This window comes from Jaculus jaculus, chromosome 2 (genome assembly GCF_020740685.1).
Source record: "Jaculus jaculus isolate mJacJac1 chromosome 2, mJacJac1.mat.Y.cur, whole genome shotgun sequence".
Classification (NCBI taxonomy): Eukaryota; Metazoa; Chordata; class Mammalia; order Rodentia; family Dipodidae; genus Jaculus; species Jaculus jaculus.
Window position 1 is genome coordinate 12,077,455 of NC_059103.1, and position 17,189 is coordinate 12,094,643.

Consider the following 17,189-nt stretch of genomic DNA (forward strand, 5'->3'; position numbering starts at 1 on the left):
CACCCACCTCTTTTCTCCTCTTTTGAGTTAAGGTCTCACTCTGTAGCCCAGGTTGACCTTGACCTTGAGCTCTTCCAGCCTCTCAGTAGCTAGCGTTATAGACATGCACTGATGCCTACCATTTAAGTCACATCTAGCTCTGGATTCAGTGAAGAGTGGTGACAGTCAGCTCTGAGGTAGAAGAGTTAGTGAAGGAATATTGAAAAAAAAAAAAAAAAACAACTTGTTTTTATTGTCACATCAACAGACCAGCCATAATTCGGAAGGGATAATAACGCAGATGCAATATCCACTATTGAAGCAAATGAAGTATCAAGGTCTCTGAAATGACATTAGTGACATGATGGCCGAGTAAGTTACGACGACGTGGCTCTCGTGGCCCACGCCTCACTTCATGTTCTTGACAAAGTCCTCGCCTTTCTTGATGGAGGCTCTCAGCTCGGGGATGGCCTCTGCGATCATCTTCTCCTCAAAGGGGGTGATCTTGCCGATGCCCAGGTTCTTCTCCAGGCCCTTTTTCTGGAGGAGAGAGGAGGCATGGCGACTCATGACACCCATCAGGAATAACCCTACCACATGGGGGTCCCAAGGTCTAGGCCAGCCCAGGCTGCACACAGAGATTACATCTCAAAGAAAATAAAAAGCGTTTTCTTGTGGTTGACTAGAGGTAGGGTCTCACTCTCGTCCCAGGCTGGTAGATCCTACCTCTGCCTCCTGATTAAAGGCATACACCACCACAACCAGTGAAAATACGGTTTAAATGAAAACCGAGCCCACAAGCGTGTTAAGAAGCCCACCCACCCTCACGGCCCATCTGCGCTTCCACATCCCGGCTCTGCACAGCCACTGGCGCCCTTCAACCCTCAGGCTCTGGCACTGTCCTGGAGGAACCTGACTGTCCTTCACCGAGCATGTACCTCAGACAGTCACATTCCTGATTCTGCTATTTCACACTTCTGGGAGCATATGTGCATGGACATCTTGGCATAGAGTGCTCAGTGCTTGGCACGACTTCCCCTAACTCTGGACTCTAGTCTCTTTCCCATGTTGGCCAGACTATCAAACATTTGTTTGGCTGTTTTTGAAATAAGGTCTAAATCGCCTCAAACACAAAAGCTTCCTGCCTCAGCCTGAGTACTGGGATTAAGACATGTGCTTTAAGAAACATTTTAATATTAAGTCAAATGATCAAAGCCCCTTACTGAGGGACTCCAGACAAGTGCCCTACTGCTGAGCGGCATCCCTCCCCAGATGTCTTCCCAAGCTGCTCTGAGCCAGGCAGGGGCTCAGATCCGTGTGAGCTGTCAGAATTTCCTGAAGGACACTTGTGCTGCCTAGCATCAGCTCCCACAGCACTGCACAGAGATGAGCTTCCATCCCAGCCAGGCCCGAGAGCAAAGCTGCCCCAAAGCAGACCACGCAGCCCCCCTCTCGCAGGATACGCACCCCTAAAAGCAAGGGTGTTGAGAAGTAGGTACACTCTGTCTCCTTGGACTGAACGAAGGAACACTCGACAACTCCTTCCTTCCCGTTCATGGCATCCACGAGGGAGAAGACGAAGCGGGCACCGGCATAGGCCATGGACAGGGTGGCAGAGCCTAGTGAGAACAAGATGGTTAGTTCAGCGGCCACTGCTCCCTAGACACTGGGGAGGCAGAGGGGCTGAGCTGCGGTAGCTCACTGCAGAGGCCGCATTGTATCTCACTTTCTCCAGAATGGTACAGAATTCACTGACCACGCTGAACATCCCCCTTCCACATGGCAAGCTCAGCTGCCTTCTAGAGGCTTCTCTAGACAAAGGGGAGATGCATCAAGAGAAGCCACCCACACCCTGCCCCAGGGACGAGCAGTCTTTATCTGACATCCTGACGTCCCAAGTCCCAATGTTTGTACCCCATCCCCAGGGTTGCCCAAAACTCCACCTGCTCCAGCCTTGGCCTTCACCACTTCTGTGCCAGCCTCCTGGATCCTCCCAGTGAGTGCTGTCAGTTGATCTTGGGGAAAGTCCACCTTGGGGGTGCACTACAGGCCAAGAAAGTACAAAGCCCTTAGCTCCTGCCCACGTCAGTGCAGGATCCTTCCTGTTAGCACTGCACTAGGAATCAAGGCGTGTGGTGCTGGGGGTGGAACTCATGTGCTCTTCCACTGAACAAACCAAGAGACCTCAAAGACCTGTTGTGTGTTGTGCATGCGTGCGCGCACACGCACACACACACACAACTTCTTGCTGCTGCAAACCAATGACAGAAGCTTGCACCACTTTTTGGCCTGGGATCATATGGGTGCTAGGGAACTGAACCTGGGCCAGCAGGCTTTGCAAGCAAGTACCTTAACCACTGAGACATCTCCCTAGCTCCACACGTTCTTATGTGTGTGGGTACACATGTTCCAAGTGTGTGGAGCCCAGAGGTTGATGCCCAATGCTCACTCTCCAACTTTCTTCTTTTCTTTCCTGACAGCATCTCCCACTGAAACCAGGACTCATCAACTTGGCTAGACTACCTACTCCGCAGGCCCCAGCCCTGGGACTATGGGGAAGGGCATGTGAGTAGTATGTGCTGCTGGAGGCATGTATGTGGTCCGTGAACATACACGTGCAGATGGCGTGTCCTGTGTGGGGGCAGAGACCAGAGAAGAACGTCAGGTATCTTCCTCTAGTATTCATCTGCTAGTTTTATTGAAACGGAGCTCCCCGCTGATCTTGGAGCATGCCATTTCCACAAGCCCCAGTGATTCTCTGGTCTCTGCATCCCAAAGGACTGGGGTTACAGATGCCTGTGGCTTCTTCCACCTGTTAACAGAGGTGCTAGGGGTTCAAATTCAGCCTGTCTCAGACCCTCACGCTAGTGTGGGAAGTGTTCACACACTAGGACAGCCCCTCAGCCCTGTTTTTTTTTTTTTTTTTTTTTTTTGAGGTAAGGTCTCGTTTAACTCAGACTGACCTGGAATTCACTAATTAGTCTCAGGGTGGTCTCGAACTCATGGTTATTCTCCTATCTCTGCCTCCCAAGTGCCGGGATGAAAGGTGTGGGCCACCATGCCCAGCCAGCCCTATTCTTTTAAACATGGGTGCTGGGGAGCCAAACTCAGGTCCTCATGCTTGCATGGCAAACACTTGATCCACTGGATCTCCCCAGGCCAACCTTTCCTTTATAGGACAAGGCAAATCTATTTTGTTGGGAGGCTTGGTGGGTCCCCTACTCTTTGAGACAAGGTTTTATGTAGCTGAAGATAACTGAATTGCAGAACCTTCTGTCTCTACCTCCTGAGACCTAGGATGACAGGTGTATACCATAACACTCTGGCTTCTACTTATCTAACTTGTCATCTAGTGGGAACTCATCAAGACTCCAGCAGCACTTTTCCTTGTGTGCTACTCTGGACTTGCCTCCACTCAGTCCCATAGTCGGGAAGCCCCAGACAGCTGCCTCCAGCCATAATCCCTTCAAAGCACAGTGGACAGTTTGTGCACCGGAACAGCCCGGTGAAGAAGCTCAGGATCTCACTGATTCCTGTGACATGCTTACATGTACACGTACACGTACACACACACACATGTACATAAGTACACACATACCTGGGAGATCAGGGGGATGATCGTCTTCCCAGCATGGCCACCGATGACAGGAACGTTGACTCGGGATGGATCCAAACTCTACTCAACAAAGTATGCAGCTTGGTTAACTGTTAACAAGAAGTCTGCAAAGAACACATGCCACAGCCACCCAAAGCAGCGATGTGGAATGCACAGCTCTCAGGCACGAGGCAGTGGTGTTTGGCCCCGGCCATGCTGAGCACCAGGGCCCACTGTGTGACAGAGGTGGTGTGAGCGGGTGTAGGGAGGTCATCACTGGCTACTCCACTGCCACAAGCTGCGGCTGCTGTCTCCTTGCAGAAGCCCACGTGTCTGACAGTCACGTGGAACTGGAGGGCAGCAGCGCTCCTAGAGACAACGCCATTCTCTAGGGATAAGCCCAAATTTGTGTTCCCCAACTCTGTCACAGTGAATCAGTAAAGTTTCATTCAGTTCAGAGAAAATCCAAACCTACTCCAGGGGTATTAAGTCTGGCAGCTCAGACTCACAGGGACGAAAGAGCACAGTGCAGTGGATGGGAACAACAGTAAGGCTCAAGGGAGCAGGCGTGAGTGACAAGAGAGCAAGCCGGCACGCACACAGCCCCGGGTTCGGTCCCCAGCACCGAAACAAACAAGAACCCGGTGAGTGTGACAGGAGGGAGGTGGGCAGCTTGCAGGCTCCTCCCACTTCCCCAACGCCAGGACGGCTTTCCGCCTAGAACAGGGAGGGCCAGGGCTGCACAGGAAGGAGCCAGGAGCTGACAGAGGGGCTGCTGAGCAGTGCGTCCACCCTGACACCACTGCACGGCCTCAGAGGCTTTCTGGCAGAGGCAGATTCCAACAGAAGGACGCTAGGCTGAAAGGACTGGAGAAGGAAAGCCAGCAGGGGAGAACAGTCACTGTGCCTGCATAGCATAAAAGACAAAGGGCAAGCCGGGCGTGGTGGCGCACACCTTTAATCCCAGCACTCGGGAGGCAGAGGTAGGAGGATCACCGTGAGTTCGAGGCCACCCTGAGACTCCATAGTGAGTTCCAGTTCAGCCTGGGCTAGAGGGAGACCCTACCTCGAAAAACAAACAAAAAAAAAAAGCGGAAAGGACAGGAGAAGCACAGGCCACACTGACAGTGAAGGTGGCAGCAAATGGGGCTCGGGACCACCAGAGGGCAGAACCAGACTCTGGAAGTCTGAGGACTGCTACTGTTCATGCGGTTTGAGAACATTCCAATATGTCAGGTGGCCCAGATAACAGGCAGACCATCTCTCTGAAGCTTGTAGATTGCCGGTTTCCTTGACAAGGTCAAGATCCCTCAAGTTTCTAGACCACTTTGCCTAACAATGCTTTTTCTGAACACAAGAGCCACATGTGGTTGGAATGATGGGTGACAGGAGCAGGCCCTGGAGTCAGCGGCAGACACCAAGGACAACAGACCTACAGACCAAGAGCCAGACAGCTGGCAGGCAGGCAGGAACCCAATGAAGTAAGCTGTATCCTAGGATTTCTAGAACTTTCCTAAGCTTTTTGTGCTTGTTGATTTTATCACCTTGTCTAAGAACTAGCTGGTAAATCCTGGCAGTGTGAGCTTCCAGGGACAACGAGAATGGGAAGGCAGGGAGCACCCTCCCACTGTGCCCATGGAAGAGCCTCAAGGCAGGGGAGCAGAGGCAGGGGAGGGGTGGCCAGATTCGAAGCCTTCAGAGGATGGCTGGCTACATGGACAGCTCTAGACAATGAGGAAGCCAGCTACAGAGAGCAGACTTCCCAGGTCTGAGTGCCCTATCAATGAGCACGGGAGGCTGCAGAAGTTCAGATGACAGGTACCAAGAGACAGCCACGTGATCCTTACCTTCAGCTCTGCCACAAATGTGTTTGCTCTGACGATGTCCAGGGTCGTCACGCCAAAGATCTTGTTGGGGTTGTACACGCCCTGCTTCTTGAAAACTTCCGCTGTGATTGGGATGGTGGAGTTCACCTGGGAGACCCACAGCACAACGTCAGCTGAGCCCAGCCCGGCAACTGGGAGAATAGTGCCACGGGAGCGGCACCAAGGCCGTGGGGCCAAACCCAATGCTCCACTGCCTCGGGCAGGCCATCTGCACGGCAGGATGGCCACACCATGCAAACCAAGGACAGCCTTTACTGCAGGGATGCTGTTCCCCACGTGACCTTTCGGCCATCTTCAAAGGCGAGGCTGGCTCCACGAGGCATCTTCTGCAGAGCTAGCTGAGCTAAACTCCAATCCCAGCTCTGTTCTGTACTGTGACCCTGGGCAAGTCCCCAAACTCCCTAGAACCTGGTCTCAATCTGTAAGATGGGGATATGACAACAACCCCATGAGATGCTGTAAAGGCTGAGGGCCTTAACACAACAGGGCAAGTGTTGACATGTTACCCAGGACACAGAAATATAAAACAGACTGAAACCGGAAGGTTGTATTATATCATAGCCAACTCCAACAAATAAACCTGCCACTTATTTTTTCTGACATAGGATTTCATGTCTTCGAGGCTGGCCTTAAACTAATTCTTCTGCCTCTACTCCCAAGTGCTGGGAATAAGGGTGTGTACCACCATGCCCAGCCCTGCAAACTATTTCAGCCACCCATGCCAGCAAGGAGAGTAAATGCAGAGTGCTGGCCTGCTCTGGAGGCCAGGAGTACTCAGTCCAGGTTTGTGCGATGCTGTCACTGCTCTGTATGTAACAGGACACCAGAACCCAGCACGCCTTTAATCCCAGCATTTGGCAGGCAGAGGTAGGACGGAGGATTGCTGTGAGTTCAAGGCCACCCTGAGACTACACAGTAAATTATGGGTCGGACTGGGCTAGAGTGAGACCCTGCCTTGGAAAAAAAAAAAAGAGAGAGAGAGAGAGAGAGACGGGGGGGGGGGGGGGGCGGGACGGGCAACTCTAGGCCCTACCAGGACCACAGCTGACCTCTGTGTTCAGTACAGCACAGCACTTGGGGATTCTGAGCAAGGCTATATCAAACATTATGTATATAAATCCAGGTAGACGGGGACAACTGCGAGTCAGAATGGCAAACCAGGGAGTGGAGAGATGGCTTAGCAGTTAAGGTGCTTGCCTGCAAAGAAAAAGGACCTTGGTTCAACTCTCCAGGACCCATGTAAGCCAGAGCACAAGGGGGCGCATGTATCTGGAGTTTGTTTGCAGTTGCTGGAAGCCCTGGTGCACCCATTCTTTCTCTGCCTCTTTCCCTCTCTCAAATAAATAAATAAAAATAAAATATTTCAAAAAAGAATGATAAAACAAGTAGAATAGGAACAAAACAGAGGCTGCCATAATCTTGTCAGAAGCCTTGCCAAGCCAGACGCGGTGGCACACACCTTTAATCCCAGCACTAGGGAAGCAGAGGTAGGGGGATCAGCATGAGTTTGAGACCACCCTGAGACTACATAGTGAATTCCAGGTCAGCCTGGACTACAGTGAGACCCTACCTTGAAAAACCAAAATAGCAACAACAATAATAATAATAATAAAATAACAGTAGCCTTGTCAGTGGGCAATTTTGGCTGGAACATGCCTATAGTCGTAAGTCTGTGAGGCAGAGGCTGGAGGACTGAGTGCCAGGCCAGTCTCAGATACACAGTGAGACCTTGACCTCTTCTACCTCAAAAAATGAGAAAATAGATAATCTTAAACCGGGTGTGGTGACACACACCTTTAATCCCAGGACTAGGGAGGCAAAGGTAGGAGGATCACCATGAGTTTGAGGCCACCCTGAGACCATACAGCGGATTCCAGGTGAGGCTGGATAGAGTGAAACCCTACCTTGAAAAGCAAAAAAAAAAAAAAAAAAAAAGATAGTGTTGACTGGAAGAATTAGGGTCAACCTTTCTTATTTGGTGCAGAAAAGGCAGATTTAGGAAATAAATTTCAGGACTCAGAGTACCCCACATGACCATCTCCTGCAGACAGCAATCTGCAGCCACAGAGACATGCCTGCTGCCGACTGGACAGTGCATGCAGCACGGCCTGCCCGCCCACACTCACCGGGTTGGCGATGATGCAGATCATGGCCTCAGGGCAGTGCTGGGCACAGGCAGCCGCTAGGGTTGCCACAATGGTGGCATTGGTGTTGAACAGGTCATCCCGTGTCATGCCTAAACGATAGAACACAAGACACTTGAAAAGGACATGATCCAGATGATTACCAGAGTGGGGTGTTCATTATGGGAAATTCAACAAAAACGTGACGTAGCTCTTGTTTCAAGTAAATCTATATCACAGGGCAAATACTGCTGTGACAAGTGACAGAACAGAGGTCTTGGGGTGTGGTGACTGAAAAGGGTTATCAGAGATTGGTGGGGATGCCAAGGAACCAAAGGAGGGGCCTGCCAGGCTCAGTGCCCAGCTCTGCAGGCAGCACCAGCAAGGCAAGCACCGCAGACATCACTGGCCGGTGGATGTGACCTTTACCCCCAGGCAACAAGAGCATTGGGGGTGGCACTGGTTCCGCAGAGGGAGAAGCCTGGAAGATTTCAAATACATGCCTGGTTTCCTGGGGACTCCGGCAGGAATCACCACCACATCACAACCTTTTAGGCAGTCTGGCAGCTGCTCAGGTCCGAGGTAGCCTAGGAAAAAAGATCCCATTGGAGTAACCTTACTTTTTCGGATCCAGACAGGTCACTACCCCTCACGAGAGGTGGGGACAGCCCATTCCTGGGCCTGAAGCCAAGCAAAGGCCCCACTCAGCAAAGGCTGAAGGGCCCTAGCTATGAAGTGGTAGCTACTGCCTGCAAGTGACAGGTCTTTTTTTTTTTTTTTTTTTGGTTTTTCGAGGTAGGGTCTCACTCTGGCCCAGGCTGACCTGGAATTCACTGCGTTGTCTCAGGGTGGCCTTGAACTCACGGCGATCCTCCTACCTCTGCCTCCTGAGTGCTGGGATTAAAGGTGTGCGCCACCACGCCCGGCAAGTGACAGGTCTTAACAGCAGGAACTGCTCCCTTCAGAGTGAATGAGTTTTCTAGGTTTCCATAAAACTATAACTAAAACCAGCCACTGCTGGTTCGAGCCCTAGTCACTAGCCTGACACCTGATCTGGTTAAAGAGGAGGCCCTTGCCGGGTGTGGTGGCGCATGCCTTTAATCCCAGCACTTGGGAGGCAGAAGTAGGAGGATTGCCATGAGTTCAAGGCCACCCTGAGATGACAGAGTTAATTCCAGGTCAGCCTGGACCAGAGTGAGACTCTACCTCGAAAAAAGAAAAAAAAAAAAAAAAAAAAAGAGGAGGCCCTTTACCAGGAGCTATATATATTGATTTTTTACTCCCTCCCTCCCTCCTTTAATAATTGCACCCAGTATCATGTGGTGCTGGGGCGGAACCCAGAACCTTGTGCATGCCCAACAGGCACTGACTCAAGCAGATCCCCAGCCCCTAATAATGGTTGTTCTTATTTATGGGCTCTCATGCAGCCCAGGCTGACCTCCAACTTCCAATATGCCACCCCGAGGATGACCTTGAGCTTTTCGGATCCAGGTGCAGGGAATGTGCCACCGTGTCCATTTTATGTGCTGCCGGCGCGATACTCGGGGCTTTGTGCACCCTAGGCAAGCACTCTCAGCTGCACTGCACCCCAGCCCCTAATATTTTTTATTTATTTTTAGACAGGGTCTTGCTATGTGGCCCTGCATTCATGGCCCTCTTCCTGCCTCCACCTCCCAAATGTCAGGGTTACAGGTGTGTGCCACTACAGTTATTGTTTTCTGGGGAAAGTGTATTTTCAAAGATTTCAGGGACTTTTGCCATCAACTATCCAGTCTGCTTGGATTGACTCTTCCTTGTGGCAGGAGCTCAGAAATGCAAGTCGACAGCTCAAGCTGGGCATGGTGGTACGTGCCTGCCATCCTGGCACGTGGGAGGCAGAGCAGGATTTCAAGTTCAAAGTAATCCTGGACTACATAGCAAGACCCTATTCGGAGGGTCAAAAGAAGCCTCACAAACAGTCCGACTTGATCGGTTACTCCAGTGAAGACTCACGGGAATACGACCAAATACGGTCTGTCCTCCGCTGTCAGGAAAGTCCAGACAGCAATTTGCATATTATAGTTAAAGTTGTGGTTTGAATGTGAAACATTCCTAGTGGGTTCATGCGTTTGAACACTTGGTCCCCAAGCAATGCAGCACTCTTTGGGAAGGTTGTGGAGCCTTACTGAAGGCAGTGTGTCACTGGAGACAGTCCTTGAGGTGTTTCAGCAGCTCACTTGCCTTCCTTTCTCTCTGCTTCCTGCCCGAGGATATAATGACTAGCTTCCTACCCCCACCTCGCCTTCCCCCGCAGCAAACTATGCAGCTAGAACTGTGAGCCAGAATACTCTTCCCTCCCCTATGCTGCTTCTGCTCAGGTAAATTTGTTCACAACAATGAGAAGGTAATGGATACACATTCACTAATTTTATTATCATTGCTCTGAACAACTAAGTATAAAGAAATATAAAGAACCCAGCTGTCAGCCATAGTGCTCAGTAACTAAATGAAAAATCTATAGGGGACAGCCTTCAAATGATTTTACTAGGAATGTGGTGACATGAAAAAATGCTGCTGTACCGTGAAAGCCAACAAAGCAAGACATATGGTGAATCCTTAGAACGGAACCAACTTGACCATGGTAGATGATCGTCACATGTTCTTAAATTTAAGCACTTTTAACTTTCTGGCTAATGTGGGTCCTGGAGAATCGAACCTGGATCCTTTGGCTTTGCAGGCAACCGCTTTAACTGCACAGCCATCTCTCCAGCTCATTTTTAAACTTCTTAATGACAACCTCCATACATGTAGACGTATGCCATGATGAAAATCCCTTCCCACCACCTTCACTTTTTCCCCTCCTGAATGACCCCTCCACTAAATTGCTTCTTTTCAACTCGCTAAGACCTCATTCTAGAACTCAAATCCTGGCACATGTGGGAGAAGATGGCACAATCTCTGGGTGGGACCCGTGAGGTACCTTTCACATTGGCTCGAGTCTCAATGTGGCTCAGGTCTGCAGCCACCCCCGGCGTATGAGCAATGTCGTAGAGGGTCAGACGGCTCACTAAGGGGCTGTTCTTCAGGAGCAGCGAAAGGGGCTGCCCGATCCCTCCAGAAGCCCCAAGAACAGCTACTTTAGCATTGTTCTAGAAAGAAGCAGAAACAACACTTAGGGCAGAAATGGGCATACATAGTACCCCGCAAAATGACATGGGGCTTCTTTCACTCAAGGGGTGTTAGAACATCTGTCATTACTTCTAGCAGGGCTATGCAGCAGAACTCTAGACCTCGGTCTAAAGGTCCAGCTCAAGGGGAGAACTTGGTCTAGAGATGCTGGGCACTCCGTGCAGTACTCCAGACGCCACTCTGGAAGATAACGCGGTACCTTCTGGCAATTAGGCAGCTGGACCGATAACAGAAGGCTTACCTTTGATCTACAGTTTAAAATACCAAGCTAGGTGTGGTGGCGCACCCCTTAATCCCAGCACTCCAGAGGCAGAGGTAGGAGGACTGCTGTGAGTTCAAGGCCACCCTGAGACTACATAGTCAATTCTAGGTCAGCCTGGACTACAGCAAGACCCTGCCTCAATAAAACAAACAAATAAAAATAATAATAGAAAAAATACATGAACCAAGAACCTAGCAACAGTCCCATCACCACATGGGTGGGGGAGAGCTGGAAGAGAAGTATAGTTATTTCTCAGCCCCTAAGGGGGACTTCTTTCTGGATCTACCCCCTGGGAGAACAAACCTCCTAAGAATCCTACTACCATTTTTTTTTAAATTTTATTTATTTGCAAGCAGAAAGAGAGAGATAGAAGAGAGACAGAGAGATAATGGATGCACCAGGGCCTCTAGCCACTGCAAACCAACTCCAGATGCATGTGCCCCTTGTGCATCTGGCTTACGTGGATCCTGAGGAATTGAACCTGGGTCCTTTGGCTTCACAGACAAATGCCTTAACCAATTCTATATTTCTCCAGCCCTATTATTTATTTTTTTGGGGGGGTGGAATGGATGCATCAGGATCTCCAGCCGTCTGGCTTACATTGTTCCTGGGGAATCAAGCCTGTGTCTGTAGGCTTCACATGCAAGCACATTAACTGCTAAGCCACCTTTCCAGCCCACTACTATGGTTGAGCTGAACTGTCCTCTCAATATTTATGTTTATAGCCATAGACCAGTGGTGCTCTCAGCCTGGAACACAGCCGTCCTCTGCGGTGGACAGAGATTCACCGTGCACTCAGCCCAGACGGGGCGTCCCCACCACTCCCTCCAAGGCTCGGGGACTAACTGGGAGCAGCAGCTCCATGTCCAGCATTAGAAGAAAAAGCAAGTAAGAAACAAACAACAAAACCCAAAATAATGTACTGTAAAACACCTGTAATCCCAGCACCTAAGAGACTAACAACAAAGAAATGGGAGTTTGATGCCAGCCTTTGCTGTACAAGGAGGCCTGGCTCAAAATATACCTAACAACATACACACTCAACAAGAGCAAACCAAAGCAAATTACATTTCTGCTTACGAACTGAACCCTGAAAGCACAAGTTATAATCAAAATATGAAGCCAGGTGCAGTGGTGCACAGCCTTTAGTTCCAGCACTGGGGAGGCTGAGGTAAGGGGGGGGGGGAATCACTATAAGTCTGAGGTCAACCCAGGACTACAGAATGAAATCCAGGTCAGCCTGAGCTACTGTGAGACCCTGCCTTGAAAAAGACAGGAAAGAGGAAGGAGGAGCATCATGAGTACAATGCCACCCTGAGACTACATAGTGAATTCTAGGTCAGCCTGGGCTAGAGCGAGACCCTACCTCAAAAAAAAAAAAAAAAAAAAAGAACTGAACTTAAACATATTTTCACCTCTCCCCCAAATGGTATTTTAAAAGTGCATCACTAGGCTGGAGACGTTGGCTCAGTGATTGGAGGTGCTTGCTTTCAAAGCCACCTGGCCTAGGTTCAATTCCCAGAACCCATAATAGAACCAGATGCAGAGAGTGGCTCATGTGTCCGAAATTTGTTTGCAAGGGGCAAGAGGCCCTGGCATGCCCATATTCATTCTCTCTTCTCACAAATAAAAAATTTGGTGTTTTGGTGGTGATGTTTTGTTGAGGTGCTGACCTAGAACTCACTCTGCCTTGAAAAACAAAAATAATTAAAAAATACAGGAACCAAGTCTCAAGCTGGCCTCAAACTCAGTGATCATACTACCTCGACCTCCTGAGCGCTGGAATTAAAGGTGTGTGCCACCATGCCCAGCAAAAAAAAAAAAAAAATATATATATATATATAAAAATATACACATATATATAAATATACATGTGTATATATATATATATATATATATATATATATATATATATATATATACATATACATACACACACACACACACACATACATACACATACATACATACAGGGCTGGAGGGATAGCTTAGTGGTTAAGGCATTTGCCTGCAGAGCCAAAGGACCCAGGTTCGATGTTCAATTCCCCAGGACCCACGTTAGCCAGATGCACAAGGGGCACACGTGTCTGGAGGCCCTGGAGCACCCATTCTCTCCCCCTCTTTCTCAGTCAAATATATATATATATATATATATATACACACATATATATATATATGTGTATGTATATATATATATATATATATATATTGGAGGTAGGGTCTCACTAGCCCAAGCTGACCTGGAACTCACTGTGTAGTCTCAGGGTGACCTTGAGCTCATGCTATCCTCCTACTTCTGCCTCCCAAGTGCTGGGATTAAAGGCGTGCACCAGCATGCCCGATTTTATATATGTATTTTAAAAGTGTACCCTTGACATCCTAGAAAACTAACTTTGCCAGAAGAGAATCTAGAACCTAAAGTATGACTATCTCATCAACTCTGTTGCTCCCACATCTTGCCTAGGTCTTAAGGACTCCCACATTCCAACTCTGCTGTTCTTGTGTGTGATGGGGGTGTCACTATGCCTCAAACTGGCCTCAAGCTCATGGGCTGCCTCAGCCTCCCTAGGGGCTGAGACTATAGGGACACATCACCATGCCCTGTCCCAACTCTAGTTCTGTTTGGCATTCTACTGGTCCCGCAAACCCAAATATTTATCTATCTCTTCTCTTTACCCCTCCCCTGTTCAACGTGGCACTCACAACCAAATGTAAACTTCTAGAATCCAATCGGGGCAGGACAGGCACCATCCCACCCTGCTCTTGCTGAACCATTCTCCTTCTGCCCCACCCCCCACCCCGACACTCAGCTTCAACTCCAGGCCCCAGCATGCCACGCCCCCGTGTTGTGCTTACTCAGCCTGGCTTCCAAAGCTGACCTCTTGGGTAGTGGCTCTACAATGGCAAGAACTAGACAATCCCAACAGGGGTGGGGGTGGGGTAATGAAAAGGTCAACACCTGTGGGGTCTTATTTGTTCGAGATAGGGTCTCACTATGGTAGCCCAGGATGCCCTCAAACTCAGGATCTTCTTGCCTCAAATCTCTGGAGTGCTGAGTTCACAGGTGGGCACCCTCACACTCAGCTTCAAAAAATCTGTTACTTTTATCCAATAAGTAAAAACCTCAATGTGCCCTTCCTAGGGTCCTAAAGTAGACCAATCCTATGTACAGTATGTGAGATAAGCCCAGAATGGAGGGAGGAAGAAGGGGCTTCTCTCACTCGGTCCTTTACTGTGTTGAGGTGAAGTTCTTTTATTTATTTGAGGAGGGGGAAACAAAGTGAATGGGCAAGCCAGGGCCTCCAGCTACTACAAACAAACTCCAGCCACACGTGCCACTTTGTGCATCTGGTTTTCTGGCTTACATGGGGAATCAAACCTGGGTCCTTAGGCTTCCTAGACAAGCGCCTTAACCGCTAAGCCATCTCTCCAGCCCTGAGATGAAGTTCTTTGTACTGGTGTAGTCTTGGAGTAGCGGAATCTCTGCAGTACATCTTAAGGAGAGGAGAGTCTTTGGAACCATAGCAGCTGGATTCTACTTTGTCAAAGAGCTGAGCATGGAGAGTACCTACCAACAGCACCCTGCTTAGCAACTCTTCTCCAGATGAACAGAGTAACATTTGCTTTGTTTACAAGTTTGCCAGGGTAAGCGTGTGGTTCTGTTCTCTCATCATCTGCATTACACATGCATTAGTAGTGGGTACATCGGGGCCATGGGCTACATTTTCACTGCTGAGGATACAGAAGCCAGAGCCTAGAGACAAACATATTCTTGGCTCAAGGCCACTTTTCTGACTTAGGCCACTGGCTTCTCAACATCTCCCCAAGGATGCCCAACAGGCATTTTATTGTTTTCCAATGCAACCCATTTAAAATGGAGCCGCTGACTCTTCCCCTGCCAAGCCTGCTGGTTTCCTGAGTGGGTTTTTTGGGGAGGAGGGGAAGCACTAGGATGGAACCTAGGGTCTGGCTAATGCTAGGCAAGCCCCTTACTACTGCTGAATCATGCCCCAGCCCCTCAACAGGTGATTCCAGGCAGCTGCTCTACCATGGAGCCATGCCTACAGCCCCTCACAGTGGGAGATTCTAGACAGGTGCTCTATGACTGAGTTCTATCATTCTAGCCTCAATTTCTTCTCCAGACGTCTGGCCCACCTCAGCAAATACCAACTCCACAGCACCAGACCCTGTTGTCGTCCATGACTGGGCTCTCTCCCTTACCCAGACCCTGGTGTCGTCCATGACTGGGCTCTCTCCCTTACCCAGACCCTGGTGTCGTCCATGACTGGGCTCTCTCCCTTACCCAGTCGTCCTATTGCTTTCACAGCCAAACAGGAAACCACTAGCAGAACCCAACCACTTTATGCTTTCTCCATAGCTGTTACCCAGATCACAAGGACTCTTAACCTAAAACCCTCAGGCGATACCCATTTGAGAAGATGTCCACCTTTTGCAAGGCCTGTTTGGCTCCCTCAAATAACATCAGACATTCCAGACATCTCTGTCCCTATCCATGGGTTGTTACTGTCCCCTTGCCTGGAATTCTTTCCACAGGTGAGCTTTACTTCATTCTGGTCTGTATTGCATTGCCCACTCCCTAACTGATCTAAAGTTGCCAACACCCCCCACACACACACACACACTTTTTCTTCCTGTCCTTAGCACTAGCTAAGATGCTTTATAATCTGTGCTTTGTCCAATGCCTTGGTGCAATAGTCTCAACATTCAACTGGGCTGTGGCTCAGTGGCACAGCCCTTGCCTAGCATGCACCGGCCCCTGGGTTGGATTCTGAGTACTACCAACAATCAAACCCTTATCTTACCTTGGCTAAGCTGCCTGGCCCTCCCCGCCATACTTAGCATTCATTAACCCCACCTACCCCAAGTTTATTTATTTCTAGCCCATCTCAGGCCACCTCTCATTCATCTTGATAGCACTGCAGCACCTGGCAGATTTTTTCAGGGGATGAACCCAGGGTTTTGCATATGCCAAGCAAGCACCCTACCCTGAGCTGCAACCCAGCACTTAACCACTAGACCATCTCTCCAGCCTCATCCAGCACTTTTCACATTGTGACAAAGAGTTCTCACTATGGCCTCAAAGTATGTATCTTCCTGCCTTAGACTTCCAAACAGCTAGGACTATACGCCTGCAACACCACACACAACGTGTACCTTTATTTTTCAAATAACTGCGTAAACGGAAGGACATAACCTAAATGAGAAATCTGGACATTCCTTTATCACTTCCCTCCTTGGGCATGTAATTACAAGAAAATGTGGCTATCTGATTCTGGGCCCCCATTCTTTCTTGGTTCTGGGTGATTCCCACATCTTCTAGCAAGAGAACCACTCTCCTAAAACATGTCTAAAAATAGCTAAGGTTTAACTAGTCCTAGGCCAAGTCCTTCCTAGTCCAAACACACAAGAACAGGACCAGTCTGCTCGCAGCAGGGAGGATCTTGTTAAGAAAGGGCTTAAGCGAAAGCGAGGCGCTCAGAGGGAAGTCACTGACAGCGGTCAGGAGCGCTGCGTTCTAATCCTCTTGCAAACGACTGTAACCTAGCGCTCAGGATGTACTGCGCAGTGACTAATAGTACACAAGGTCTTTCTTCTATTCACGCGTAAGCCACGCGGATGCTGTGAGGCGAGGTGCACTTGAAAAAACAAATGCAAGTTATTTCCGGACGGAGAGCCTTGGCTTCTCCACCTAGAAGAAGGTAGCTCAGACTCTGGGTGTCTTGGGCTGGGCCCCCTCGCCCTTTCCCGGGGTTTCTCCCCTGCACTTCCCGCTGGGGACGTCACGGGTAACGCACCGACCCACTGCACCCTCGGCGAGCCAGGCTGCTGAGCCCAGGGAAAAAAAAAAAAAAACAAGAGCGCGAGCCCGGCACGCACGTGCCGCCGCCCCACGTCGGGACTACCTGGGCCGAGGTGCTGAAGCTGCGGCGGAGAGCGGCGCCGGCAGGCCGGGCGAGAGCGGCGAGCATGGTTGGGGAGGAGCGCGGACCGGCAGCAACCGCAGAGACCGAGCACAGGCGGATGACTCCAACGACCTCCACACACCGTGCAGGGCCGCCCCGGCTCCGCGGGCGCCTTTATCTCGCGAGAGAAACGCGACTTCCTGTTCCCGTCCACTTCCGAGATCTCGCGATAGGACGGCCATTTTTTTTCTC

General features: G+C 49.9%; 1 protein-coding gene across 1 annotated transcript; it reads right to left on the minus strand.

Annotated features, from left to right (window-relative positions):
• Window positions 1-212: 212 nt before the first annotated feature.
• Window positions 213-17,110, minus strand: Mdh2 (malate dehydrogenase 2). The gene is made up of 9 exons (XM_004666273.2): window positions 16,938-17,110; window positions 10,543-10,711; window positions 8,087-8,170; window positions 7,587-7,696; window positions 5,422-5,547; window positions 3,578-3,655; window positions 1,923-2,022; window positions 1,447-1,598; window positions 213-519 (listed from the first exon to the last, which is right to left on the minus strand). The coding sequence occupies exons 1-9, from the start codon at window positions 17,001-17,003 to the stop codon at window positions 388-390; spliced, it is 1,017 nt and encodes a 338-aa protein (XP_004666330.1). The 5' UTR covers window positions 17,004-17,110; the 3' UTR covers window positions 213-387.
• Between the last annotated feature and the right edge of the window lie 79 nt (window positions 17,111-17,189).